Raw genomic sequence first — 12,578 nt, forward strand, 5'->3', positions numbered from 1 at the left:
TTTCTCTGTTTCCACCTTTGAATTGTTATCTTTATTGTTATTGTTTATTTCCATAGTAGTAATCTGACCGCATGGATTTCTTTAAAATATGTTTCACACACAGATTCACATTTGAATTACATTTAAAACATGTGTCTGGAAACATGAAAAGTGTCCCTATAATAAAGATGTATCAATCTGCCCTACCTTCTGATAATGCTACTCCAGCTAAAAAAAAAAACACACAAAACCAATCGGCAGCATCATGACACTGCTGAGCTGTTGATTGGCTGAGGATCTGTGTGTGTGTGGAGAGAGAGTATGTGTGTCCTGTATAAAGCACACTGCTCTGCAGCATTTCTGAACTGGTGCAGTGCCGGTTCATCTCCACTAATGGTGTGCAGAACAAGGGGGACTTAAAGAGAAAAACTTCTCCAATCAACAAAACATCAACATCATTTGAAAACCAAACAAAAAGCAACAACAACAACAAAAAAATCCAGCATCATGAGCTTTGACCCTTTCATCTCCTCCTCCCTCTCCCGGCGATGGGAAGATTCCCCCTCCAGCAGAACCACCTACCGGCTCTCCCGGGGGCCCCTGTCATCCTCCAGGTGGCCGACGCGTTTGAAGCCGCTGCAGCGCTGGGAGCAGAGCGACCTGAGTCAGGCGAGCATAGTGAACGCAGAGCTGCTGGAGCTGCGGACCCAAGAGCGAGAGCAGCTGGTGGGTCTGAACAACCGCTTCGCATCCTACGTCGAGAAGGTGCGACACCTTGAGCAACAAAACCGGGTGCTGCTCCTACAGCTGGAGGGCTTGCGGCGCAGGGAGAGTAAGCCGTCCCGTGTGCAGCAGCTCTACCTACAGGAGGTACGGGGCCTCAGGGAGCAGCTCCACCAAGAGGCCCAGAATAAAGCACGCATGGAGGCGCAGAGGGAGAAATTGCGGGAGACGCATGCACAGCTGCACGAGCGATGGGAGGAAGAGGCGCGGCGGCGTAGCCGGGCAGAGGTCGAGGTGGACAGGTTGCGGGAGGAGGCGGGTCAGGTCACTCTGTGCAGCTGTGATGCCGAGGCCAGCGTGGTTTCCCTGGCGCAGGAGTTGGCCTTCCTGAAGAAAGTGTTTGCGGAGGAGCAGGAGGGGTTGAGGGTCCAGCTACAGGTTGCCAGCCTCAGCGTGGAGCTGGACACAAGTAGACCGGACCTGTCGGCCGCTCTGAGAGAGATCCGAGCGCAGTATGAGAGCCTGGCTGGACGCAACATGCAGACTGCCGAAGCCTGGTTCCAGGGGAAGGTGGCGAGCGTAGTGGAGCTGACCGATAAGCAGGAGGAGGCTGTGCGCTTGGTGCGCGAGGAGACCGCTGAGTATCGATGGCTGCTGCAGTCCCGTTCGGCTGAGGTCGAGGCACTGAGGAATGTCATCGATTCTCTGAATGCACAACTAGGGGAGCTAGAGGAGACGCAGAACACTGAGGTCACCAATTACCAGGTATAAATCACCAGCAGCAATCAATCCAAGTATAATTGCACCATGTGCGCAGTACAACCACACACGCGTCTCTGTGGAGACACTCTTAGAAGTGAGGTCATTATGCAAATGACTGCAGAAACATTCTGTATAAAAGAGAAGATTAATGAAATGGAAAATAACCGGAAAAATCTTTATGGGTACAATAGCTTGTCACTGGGGCAGTAGTCTTAAACAAAGAACTCTGTACCTTATCTACACCTAAACTGTGCATAATTGTACCTAAGAGTAGTAATATATAAAGTACAACTGTCAACCTTTTAGGGGTAGATGAGGTACAAAAATGGGAACTGCCACAGTGACAAGCTGGTGTGTGTGTGCACGTTGGATGGGTTAAATGCAGAGCACGAATTCCGAGTATGGGTCACCATACTTGGCTGAATGTCACCTCACTTCACTTCACTTCACTTCACACAAAGCCTTGACACAAAGACTGTAAATTTGCTTTTACCATGACAAGTCCGTTTGCTGACCTTTACTGTTACTCATGAGTCTCAGCACTGATTGAAAACTATTTCTGCTGTGCTTTTGGCACAGCTCCAAGTGATACCAAAGTTGCAGAAATGTTACTGATGCTGACTCATTCCATCAGTGCTGAGTCATGACTGACAAACTGAGTAGGACAGATGAGACTGACTCTAGAGGGAACGGTAGTGCAGACTAAAATCTTTAAGATCTATGACGTTCTGCTCTACTACTCTGTATCTCTGGCACAGAAACAGTCTGTAGGAACGTTAAAGCATATAAGCATTAATTTATGCTTTGAAATTTTCTTTGAACAACTTCTAGGAGAGGATAAGTGACCTAGAGAGGGACATAGCGGATGCGAAAGAGGAAATGTCACGCTATTTGCGGGAGTATCAAGATCTGCTTAACGTGAAGATGGCTTTGGATGTTGAGATTGCAGCTTACAGGTAATATACGTGACAGTATGACACTTGCAGTTTCTTTAATCAGTTAAACTTAAAACAATTCTTGTGCATTCAAAAAGAATCGAGAGTAACAATGATGTTAGATCAAAAATGAGTATTAATATGATGCGGTTTGTTTTGCACTTAACTTTTATTTTTGTCTTTACAGGAAACTCCTGGAGGGAGAAGAAATTCGATTTACGTATTCCACCCTACCAGCCCTAGCCTAAACCCCTAAAACACAAAACCCTAGTAACTTACATTCATCATATTCATATTTTGAATACTGTTGATTCAGACCCTCATTAACATACTAACAAATACCTTCCCAAACACTGAGATGCACATAAATCAACTTTTTCCTCCAAAAAACCCTACTAACCATTTAAGACCCTTGTTGCCAAATCCATATCCATAACCTTTACATTTACTTCCGATCTTAGTTCTTTAGTTAATTACACCCAAATTCCACCATCTAACCATGAAACTAAACCGCAGCATATCTTCGCTTTAAAGTCAAACGAGCCCTTGTATCACACAAGAGGTACACATAATGAGGTCCCCCTTCTTCTTTACACTTGAAAATGGACAAATGACCACCTTGGAGACATTGCTAAGGGTAGCACTCACTCAGCCAGAGCTCAGTGTCATGTTGGCAGATTCTCATGGAGGACCTTAGATGGTTTAACTTAAAGAATACTATATTGTTCTGCAAATAATAGTTTTCACTAAATTGTCATTTTTTTTATGTTTCATTCCCAGCACCCATTGAAAATCAGATTAGGCAATAATCCCCTATATGCAAACTTTTAACCAATTGTTTGTTGAGGTGAATCGTTGTTCAGTCTCAGCTCACTTTGGGTGCTAGAAATGGACTAAAGCCAATTTGTTAATTCGACATTAACCAAGAAATTAAGAATCAGTCAACAGGACACTGTCCACCATCCCTGGCTCTTTAGATTACATGTAGTTAGTGCATCAGTTAAGTTTTAGCTATGTTAGTTAAATTAGAATGTGTTCATTTTAGTAAATGTTGTAGTAATATTAAATTTGCTATATGTCTGTGTTCCGCTTCTCATATGTTTGTTTGGTTGAGAATACTTTATTCTTTTGCTTTAGCATTTACAATGTTTGACTTGATAAAAGCATGACTGAAAATCAAGAGTTTTTAGACTCATGGTTAAAATAGAATTATCATGCTTTCATCTGCTTTTGTTGTGTCATCTAAGTTACAATATATGTCAATTATCAGTAATTTGGAAATTATCAAGAAACCGAGTCTGTTTATCATGACAGTCTCTGAACTGAATGGTGCTGTATGTTTGCACCTAAAATACATGCTGAATAAAGCAACAGCACCTCTTCTGGAGCACGTCTCTGGTGTGTGTTTCTGTGCAAGATATGCAGTGAGGTCCAGATATCCAAAACATGCCCATTAAAACCTCTTTGGAACATTTTCACATTAAGCTGGAAAAAATGGATAAGCAGGTTTATGATGAATGACTCAAACTTGATTTCCTGAACAATTGACTCTGAGTTGGTTCAGTGAACAAAACCCTCATGAATCAGTCAGACACATTAATGATTCAGTCTGAGTTACTTATTGAACTTACGTTTTGTCAAGTCCAATTCAGAAAAAAATTAAATAAGCGAATCAATCAATAAAAATAATATAACTAGGCTATAAATTGCTGCATGACATGAAGCCCATTTCAGCCATATGTTAAATTTTTTATTTTTTTGCTAACTCTTAAAAAAAAAAAAAAAAGTGTAAATTGTGATATAAAAGTCATAATTATGACGGTGTTTTTATTTATTTATTAACATGTCTTGATTGTCAGTTTGTTGTAATTTTGACTGTCATAATTAGCTATGTTTTATGATGTAACCAAAGTGGTTGACTTTTAATGTCATAGTTTTTGCTTTTTATGTCATAATAATGCGCACCCCTTTGACTTTTTATACCATAAATATGACTTATGTCATAATTATATATTTTTTCTTATGTGGCAGATGGGCTTCCACAGAGACAACAATATACCGGCTGTTCATATGACTGGCTTTTTATGTAAATATTATGTTCAATATTTTTTCCAAATATTTCTTCCGACGCAGGCTAGAACGGTTAATGCAACAGTCAAGGAGCCGAAATCGTAAAAATAAATCATAATCATAACTGAATGGTCAAGTTAAGCCCTATTCGTACGGGATTAGTATTATCTGGTGACCTCCAGTCATTTGTAATAATTGCAGAGGTTGTCTGTGATTTTAATCCCGTGCGAATCGGCCATGTCTGTCATTTGTAAAGTAAACATTCCCCCGCAAATGACCATATTTCGCTGAACACCGATCCTGTGATAATATTAGTCCCGTGCGAATCGACATCTCTGTGATTTGGCCAGCATTTGACGGGTCGTATATCATTTTTCAAGGTTTTTGTTTCCTGTGCGCCTTTTTATCAATTTTTCGCAAAGAATGGAGCTGCAATGGAGTGTTTTTGATGATATTTTGGGTGCTGTCATATCGCTACACCATACAATTTTCAGAAAGAGAAAGCTGAAAAGGTTTAATGCGTTACAAATAAATCAAGCATAAAGCTTGAGATATTATTTTAACCTGGTGAAATGTAAATGACACGGGGCACAAAACTATATTAGTTTCTTTCTTTTTTTTTATCCATCTGGACCATAGAACAGGACTCTCAAAGGCTTGACATCCGGGTATCCGGAGATAAATCAGTAATTTCGAGTAAAATCACAGGCTTCGCTTATCCCGTGCGAATGCACCACACGAAATTCAGACGTGGTGGGGTGATTTCAAAATCACACATGGTCCCCAGATAATACTAATCCCGGTTTTAGTTTAGTTAAATCCCATCCCTTGTTCGCAGTTCTACTTTCTTCCAGCGCGCGGCAGCAGAGAGCGCTATGCGTTCATCTCAGTCTTGACTGAGGAGCGAGTAAAAGAAACATCTTCCGTGGTTAAAGTTCAAGAGCATGGCAGCCTAGGAGAGGATGCTCAATGTTATTTAGCCATGCTGGAATCTGTCACTATATAATACTATACTCCTTAATTCCTTTAGGGTTTGACTGTATGTTCTGCATAGACGCTCAACGTTAATCATAATTAGCTTTAATCTTCAACATGCTGCGGGCTTTATCGAGGTGTCATGCTCCTGCAGTCTGTCTTCTCTCTCCTCGCACTGCTGTTTTGGTCGAAACTGTCAGGGGAAGAAAGTCTCGCACAGACCCCAAAGCGAAGTCAAAATTGGGACGGATCAAGACTCCCCCTCCCGTGGATCCAGTAGAAATGGTTGTACTAAAGGAGCGATACACTGAATACAATCTGATCTTAAGAGCCCTGCGGTAAGACTGCATGACATTAAACCATTTCCTGACTATGATGTCCAGTCACCAGTGAATAAATCGGTTTTTCTGATTACCAAGCTCACATTTTTTATTATTTATCACAGTTGATGCTTCAGCCATTTGAGACTGATAATCTCAACTGATCATTTTATGCATGCAGACTTGAGTTCAAGGAGCAGATGTTGAGGAGGAAATATGATGAGGAGGTTGGTTCTGTGGCAGAGGAAAGAACTAAAAGGGAGGAAGAAGAGCATCGGTCACTGATGGCCTTGAATGATGCTGAAAACCTCAGAATGCTTAAAATAAGGCGAGTCATTTTTAGTTATTCACTGGCTGCGTCCAAAATAGTGTGCTGAAAACAGTATGACTGAATTTACAGTAGACAAAAAGTCCTTGGATGACCTACATATCTGGTGAGAATGGGCACTTGACTATCCCTGCACAAGATTTGTGCATGGCAGTTAAAGAGAGTACATTTTCAGTTAATTTACTCCCCCTTTAGGGGCTCTGATGACATTCCCTAATTGGCTGTTTTGTTTTAGGGGGTGTAACTTGTAGTGATGTGATTTATGGTGGTGAGGGATGCAGTCAGATATACTTGCATCTTGTTGCTGTTTGAAATGAATGTGTATCATCTGGTCTTCAAGAGAGCAACGCATGCAGAAGGAGGCTGAGGCCGCTGAGCTGAAGAAGAGAGAAGAAGCCATCTTACGCCAGCAAGAGCTGGAAAACTACATTAAAGAGAAGGAAAGACAAATTCTTCTACTACAGGTGAGTGATTTTACAGACATTTTGTTCAGATTTAAACTATGCACGAGTAGTGCTGTCGTGTATTTTTATTTGATTGATTTACAGACTGAAGATATTTTATGCATTTCTTGAAAAGGATGACATGCTTTATTCATGTTCTTATATTTGATCAGATAGGGTTTTTTGGGTTTTATGATTTAACCCCTCTCTCACCCTGCATTCATCTGTATTTCAGGAAGAGGCAAAGGACTTCATCACACTGGACAATCTAGATCAGCGGATTGAAGAGGCTCTTGACAACCCGAAAAGCTACAACTTTGCCATTGATAAAGAAGGACGTGTTGTCAAACGGACTGCATTTCAGCGATAAGGATTTCAAAAAACAAAATACCTACAATGTACATAAAATATATTCTGTCAGTGTCATCGTTTAAACTGTATGAACAAAAAAAAAAAAGTTCTCAAAACTGATCCATATGAGTGCTTTCTGACCCTCTGCAAGTATTATATGAGACAGTCATTGGAAGGTGTGTGTGTGTGTGTGTACTATGTGAGGAACTCAAAATGTCTCAAATACACTAAAGTCTCTTAGAACTGTCTTTTTAAGATGGTCTTCACCAGTCAAAATGGTTCATACACTAAATATGCCACCTAATGTTTTGACATCAACAAATGTCCTGTAAGTATGTGCTGAATTAATTCTAATTACCTTAAATGTAGAACAATGGAAATGCCAAAGAAATGTAGCCATAACACTTATACACGTCAGCAAGAGAGTGTTTTTAGTTTGTCCATGAGGTTAAATATTCACAATCCTTATGATTATTTTCTTTTTTTTAATTGAAGGCATGTCACAATAGCAACAGTTGCTATACATTCATATTGAATAATGCACACAGTTATAGGTTATTAATATAAATACTGATTTTTTTATATCCAAAAAATGATTGAATAATAGATCCATGAATAGTATTTTAACTTTTACATTCTTGCCTCCAACTGGGCAACTGTTAACTCTTAACATTAACTGGGAAATAGATGCTCAATTCAGATCTGCAAATCATACTACTTCTAAGGTTTCACAGACAGGGCTTAGACTAAAACAAGATTAGGCCATAGTTCAATTAGGACTTTTAAGTGCTTAGAAAAAAAACATTACTGGTGTGTATCTTGAGACAAAACAAAGGCACTGATATATTTTAAGATCAGTCAGCGCAAGTGTATTTCAGTTAAAACAGCTCAGACTTACATTTTAGTCTAGGACTAGGCTTAACCCTTGTCTGTGAACAGGGTTAGGAGTCTCCCACAGGGTTGCCAGGTGTGTTTAATAAAACCAACAAACCTAATGACCTTATCGCAGGGATCCTCAAATCTGGCTCTAACCCTAATCAAACACACCTGAGCTGCTAATCAGAGTCTTCAAGATCATTAGAAAATCACAGGTAGGTGAGTTTGATCAGGGCTGGACTAAACTCTGCAGCAGACTGGCCCTCCAGTGAAAGATTTGAGGAACCCTGCTTCCAAATATCAAAACTCAGCATATGTCACTCTCACACCTAAAATACGTATTTTACAGTCACTATTATGTGTAGTAAACATTTTCAACTTTACAAGCACTAGTAGTAATCATATGTTTTCATATAGGAGGTCAAAGGCCCCTTCATCACAAAACTCTATCAGTTTTGTTATTTGGTAGAATGTAAAATATTTCAAAACTCTTATTTCAGTCGATTACAATCTATGCAATGTGTAAACCGCGGGAAAAATCAACCTCTTAGTAACTCAATGGACGGGATAACTGCGAACTTGGCAACCCTGAACTCAGACATGTCCACGCATGCGCAGACGCGTTGGCCAGCTACTACTTCCGGTACAGTCATCGACAAGACAGACAGACGAGGCTCGACGAGCATATGTGAAGAACATTTTAACCACATATTCATATTTAAAGTAGATTTTATATACATTTTCACAGAAACTTTTGCTAATATATAATGTGTCTGACACAGTGATGTCCTGCTTCCATCGGGATTGAGTGTTTTCTACGATACATCTGAGCTGATGCAACATGGCAGCATCACATGTTAATAGATGTCTCTTAAGGACAATCACGAGATGTCTCCGGGACAGTGGTCGGCAGCCAGATGTGATGACAGTAAGGCCTTTAGGACACTTGTCTACCTCGTCTTCAGGTAAAGAGGCACATGAAGCGGTAGTTTCAGGCCGGGGTTCAGGAGGCGGTCGCAGCTCTCGTCTGGCCGCAGCAGCAGCGTTAGGACTGGGACTCGGAGGAGCAGCACTGTATTCATTAAGAGACGAGGACAATAAAGATGCCCTACAGAGGACAGTCGCGGTCAGGAATTTGCTAATTGACAGCTTACTCCCGACGGTCCAATGTGCCTCTCCGTTTAAACCTGACAGTCCGCGGTACAAGTATAATTTCATCGCGGATGTGGTTGAGACGTCCACACCTGCTGTAGTCTACATCGAGATCATTGGGCGGTGAGTCTGTCATAAATCCAAAGAAACTGTTCTAGTCCTGCTGAAAACATCTTAAACTAGTCGCTGAGCTGGTTTAAATGAGTCTCACATTCTGGTCAAGCTGCTGACAAACCCTTATAAACTAGCCACCCTGACTAGTCTTGGAGGCCAGCAAACCAGTTTATGCCTGTTTAAGTTGTTTTTCTCAACAGGGGCTTTTTCAATCTTTGTGAACTGGTTGTATCTGACATAAAGGTATTTAGTTTCAGTTCTGTTGGCTATTGTGACGCATACTATATGCTGTTTTTTTTTCTCCCCCAGACACCCCTTTTCTGGCCGTGAGGTGCCCATCTCGAATGGCTCTGGCTTCATTATAAATAGTGATGGCTTGATAGTGACCAATGCCCATGTGGTCGCCAACAAGCGTGGTGTCCGTGTTAAACTGACCAATGGCGAGACGTACAATGCCACAGTCCAGGATGTCGACCAGGCTGCAGACATCGCCACCATCAAAATCAGTGCTAAGGTACCAGTGGTGCTTTAATGTGATACTGTGGAGAAGTTTGAGGTGATGTATTTAGAATTTGAAAGACATAAATATTCAGCAAGGATGCATTAAATTGATCACAAGTGGCAGTAAAGACACTTAGAATGTAACACGAAATTTCTGTCTCAAATAAATGTTGTTCTTTTGAACTTTCTATTCATCAAATAATCCTGTAAAAAAGTGTGTCATGGCTTACACAAAAATTCTAAGCAGCTAAAACTGTTTCCAGCATGGATAATATAAAGAAATGTTTCTTGAGCACCAAATCAAGATATTAAATTATTTTTGAAGGATTATGTGACACTGAAGACTGGAGTAGACCGGAATAAATAGCATTGTAACATTTATTAAAATAGAAAACAATTATTTTAAATTCTATATTTCATAATATTAAGATTTTTACTGTACTGTGCACATAAGAGGCCCCAGTTAACCTAACTTTTAAAAACGCATGTCTTCCATCTTTATTTGACCCTCTAACTCTAGCACTCTCTATTCTAATTCTATTTTTTTTTTTTTTAAACGTACCCCTTTTAGACTTGAACTATATTCATTTAATAACTGCTTTTTGTCTTAAAAAAAAAACTAACCCTAGCTTCTCTATTATTTTTGTATATCTTTTTATTTATTATACAATTAACAAAAAGCCCAAAAAAGGCCTCTAACACTAGCTTGCTCTATTGTTTTTCTATTCTATCTGTTTTCTTTTTATGTAATTAAAAAACACCTGGCTACATGTACTACTTGCATATCATTGCTCTTTTGTTGATTTTGATTGCTTCCATTGTCCTCATTTGTAAGTCACTTTGGCTAAAAGCATCAGCTAAATGTTAATTTATATGGTAATGTGTGAGTACATATAATATGTACTCATACTAATGTCTCATTCTGTTCTCTTCCCCCTTCGTCTCATCCCAGCATCCCCTCCCAACGCTGCGTCTCGGCCAGTCATCTGATGTACGTCAGGGTGAGTTTGTGGTTGCCATGGGGAGCCCTTTCTCTCTTAAAAACACAATCACATCTGGGATCGTCAGTTCTGCCCAGAGAGGAAGTAGAGAACTGGGCCTGTCCAACTCCAACATTGACTACATCCAGACTGATGCTACCATAGATGTAAGAGCACAGGAAACGACATTAGAGAATTTGGGTGTAATTGCATGTTCATTTCATTTATCAAATAATTCATATCTTTTCTATTTTACAGTTTGGAAATTCAGGAGGTCCCCTTATAAACCTGGTGAGTCACTGACTGACATTTACACAACATACCGCTAGTACAATTTGGTTTTAGAAAGAAGGAAGTTGAGGTGTTTAATTTTGCAGGTCAGATTTCATTTATAGGACATTTGACTAATAACAGAAGAACATATTTGTCTACCTGATCGATCTATCTGAGAACCTACTAACTGGTCATGTGATGCAATGCATGTGTTATGAACTAACATGTGATGTTCGTAACTTTCAGGATGGTGAGGTCATCGGCATTAATACCATGAAAGTGACTGCAGGGATTTCCTTCGCCATTCCCTCAGACAGAGTCCGCATCTTCCTTGAGCGTGCGGCAGACAAACAGAGTAAGAATGACCCTTGACCTTCTCATTCTTGTTAGCAAGATAATTTGTATTGAGGTCGCTGATTAATGTGTATCGGCTGTTTTCAGAGTCTTGGTTTGGAGATTCAGGATCAAAGCAGCGTTACATTGGAGTGATGATGCTGACTTTGACCCCCAGGTGCCTATCTGTGTTTTGATAACCGACTCTAAATGTGTGTGAGATGGTCACTGTGTATTTTTTTTAAACTTTAAATGGTGTTTTCGCCCTCTCAGTATAATCGAAGAGCTGAAGATGCGTGACGTGTCCTTCCCTGATGTTTCTCATGGAGTTCTGATCCACCGTGTTATTATAGGATCTCCAGCCAATAGGTAAACAGCACTGCTCTCACCCCACACTGCTGTGGTCTGTGGATAGAGGCCTCCTATTGTTGATGTCATTTCCTGTTTTCTGTTTCACAGAGCCGGAGTGAAACCAGGGGATGTTATTGTTGAGATAAACGGGTCAAAGGTGAACTCGTCAGAGGAGATCTATAATGCTGTGAGAACAAGCAACAGCTTAAACGTGGTGGTCCAGCGGGGGGCCGACCTCCTAATGCTGCACATGACCCCTGAACACACGGAGTGATGTCACGTGAAGCTTAGGCATCTAAATTAAGAGTAATAAATGGTTCGGCTGAGAGAGAAATGAGAAGCGAAAGATGATTTGAATGATTATAGTTGAAGATGTTTTAAGGTAATAATGTATAGGGCTGAACAGTATAGTTGCAAAGCTGGATGCTTGTGTAGTCAGAATGTTATAATTGTGCTGTTTGTTCACTTTTTTTTGGAAGTGTATGAATTAGTGTGGATTATTCTGAGCATTACACTGGATAAATATCAGTGTGTCCTCTCAAACTACACTGTATCAGTATTGTTTTTGAAGGAATACTTCTAAATATTTGTGTGAAACACGGCACATCATGAGACGAATGAGCATTTGGCTGCCATAATAAAAGTGGGTTACATTATTCCAATATTGCAAGTTTTTTGTATTCAATGTATTTTAATACACTTTTACAAACCACTGTGACTTCACAATAAAGCATTGGAATATCAACGTTTTTTGGATTTTATATTCACAGTGCTTTCAGAAAATGTGACCAAGTACACGTTCATCTTAAAAATTAGTGTCATTGTGTTAAGTCTTCCACAAACTATCCTTTGGCATCCATTGTATTGTTTTTCATACTATGGAAGTCAATGGCTTCCAGCAACAACCACATTTTACTCATTTAGCCCTGATTTTTCAACTCAACAGTTGAAGATCACAGATAAAAGCCCAAAATTGAAGGCACATCTGTACTTGTGAGTGATGAATGCTGTTTTGATTTTCAAATAATTCAGATTGCAATGCAGTTGCTAGGGTTTTTAGGGTGGTTGCTATGCATTACTCAAATAAAATTGAGACATTTAAAAAATATAAA

The 12,578-nt window shown here is 40.1% G+C and overlaps 3 protein-coding genes across 3 annotated transcripts; all 3 read left to right on the top strand.

The window, feature by feature from the left end:
* The first annotated feature begins 343 nt into the window (after nt 1–343).
* LOC306882134 (neurofilament light polypeptide-like) lies at nt 344–3,785 on the top strand. The gene is made up of 3 exons (XM_079436617.1): nt 344–1,467; nt 2,296–2,420; nt 2,587–3,785. The coding sequence occupies exons 1-3, from the start codon at nt 487–489 to the stop codon at nt 2,645–2,647; spliced, it is 1,167 nt and encodes a 388-aa protein (XP_079292743.1). The 5' UTR covers nt 344–486; the 3' UTR covers nt 2,648–3,785.
* A 973-nt stretch (nt 3,786–4,758) lies between these two features.
* Nucleotides 4,759–7,125, top strand: LOC306882596 (small ribosomal subunit protein mS26-like). The gene is made up of 4 exons (XM_079437316.1): nt 4,759–5,782; nt 5,946–6,092; nt 6,433–6,556; nt 6,771–7,125. Exons 1-4 carry the CDS (start codon nt 5,562–5,564, stop codon nt 6,903–6,905), a joined length of 627 nt encoding a protein of 208 aa, XP_079293442.1. The 5' UTR covers nt 4,759–5,561; the 3' UTR covers nt 6,906–7,125.
* A 1,270-nt stretch (nt 7,126–8,395) lies between these two features.
* Nucleotides 8,396–12,566, top strand: LOC306882213 (serine protease HTRA2, mitochondrial-like). Its single transcript, XM_079436698.1, has 8 exons — nt 8,396–9,037; nt 9,338–9,542; nt 10,482–10,676; nt 10,768–10,800; nt 11,029–11,137; nt 11,224–11,293; nt 11,389–11,484; nt 11,575–12,566. Exons 1-8 carry the CDS (start codon nt 8,604–8,606, stop codon nt 11,738–11,740), a joined length of 1,308 nt encoding a protein of 435 aa, XP_079292824.1. The 5' UTR covers nt 8,396–8,603; the 3' UTR covers nt 11,741–12,566.
* Nucleotides 12,567–12,578: the final 12 nt, after the last annotated feature.

The sequence above is a fragment of the Barbus barbus genome, assembly GCF_936440315.1.
Source record: "Barbus barbus genome assembly, chromosome: 16".
In the NCBI taxonomy this organism is placed as follows: Eukaryota; Metazoa; Chordata; class Actinopteri; order Cypriniformes; family Cyprinidae; genus Barbus; species Barbus barbus.

Coding starts and splice junctions, on each gene's coding strand:
- LOC306882213 (XM_079436698.1), top strand. CDS start 8,604: ATGGCAGCATCACATGTTAATAGATGTCTCTTAAGGACAATCACGAGA. Junction 9,038..9,337: donor TACATCGAGATCATTGGGCG/GTGAGTCTGTCA, acceptor TTTCTCCCCCAG/ACACCCCTTTTCTGGCCGTG. Junction 11,138..11,223: donor GCGTGCGGCAGACAAACAGA/GTAAGAATGACC, acceptor GGCTGTTTTCAG/AGTCTTGGTTTGGAGATTCA.
- LOC306882596 (XM_079437316.1), top strand. CDS start 5,562: ATGCTGCGGGCTTTATCGAGGTGTCATGCTCCTGCAGTCTGTCTTCTC. Junction 5,783..5,945: donor CTGATCTTAAGAGCCCTGCG/GTAAGACTGCAT, acceptor TTATGCATGCAG/ACTTGAGTTCAAGGAGCAGA. Junction 6,093..6,432: donor CTCAGAATGCTTAAAATAAG/GCGAGTCATTTT, acceptor CTGGTCTTCAAG/AGAGCAACGCATGCAGAAGG.
- LOC306882134 (XM_079436617.1), top strand. CDS start 487: ATGAGCTTTGACCCTTTCATCTCCTCCTCCCTCTCCCGGCGATGGGAA. Junction 1,468..2,295: donor CTGAGGTCACCAATTACCAG/GTATAAATCACC, acceptor AACAACTTCTAG/GAGAGGATAAGTGACCTAGA. Junction 2,421..2,586: donor GTTGAGATTGCAGCTTACAG/GTAATATACGTG, acceptor TTGTCTTTACAG/GAAACTCCTGGAGGGAGAAG.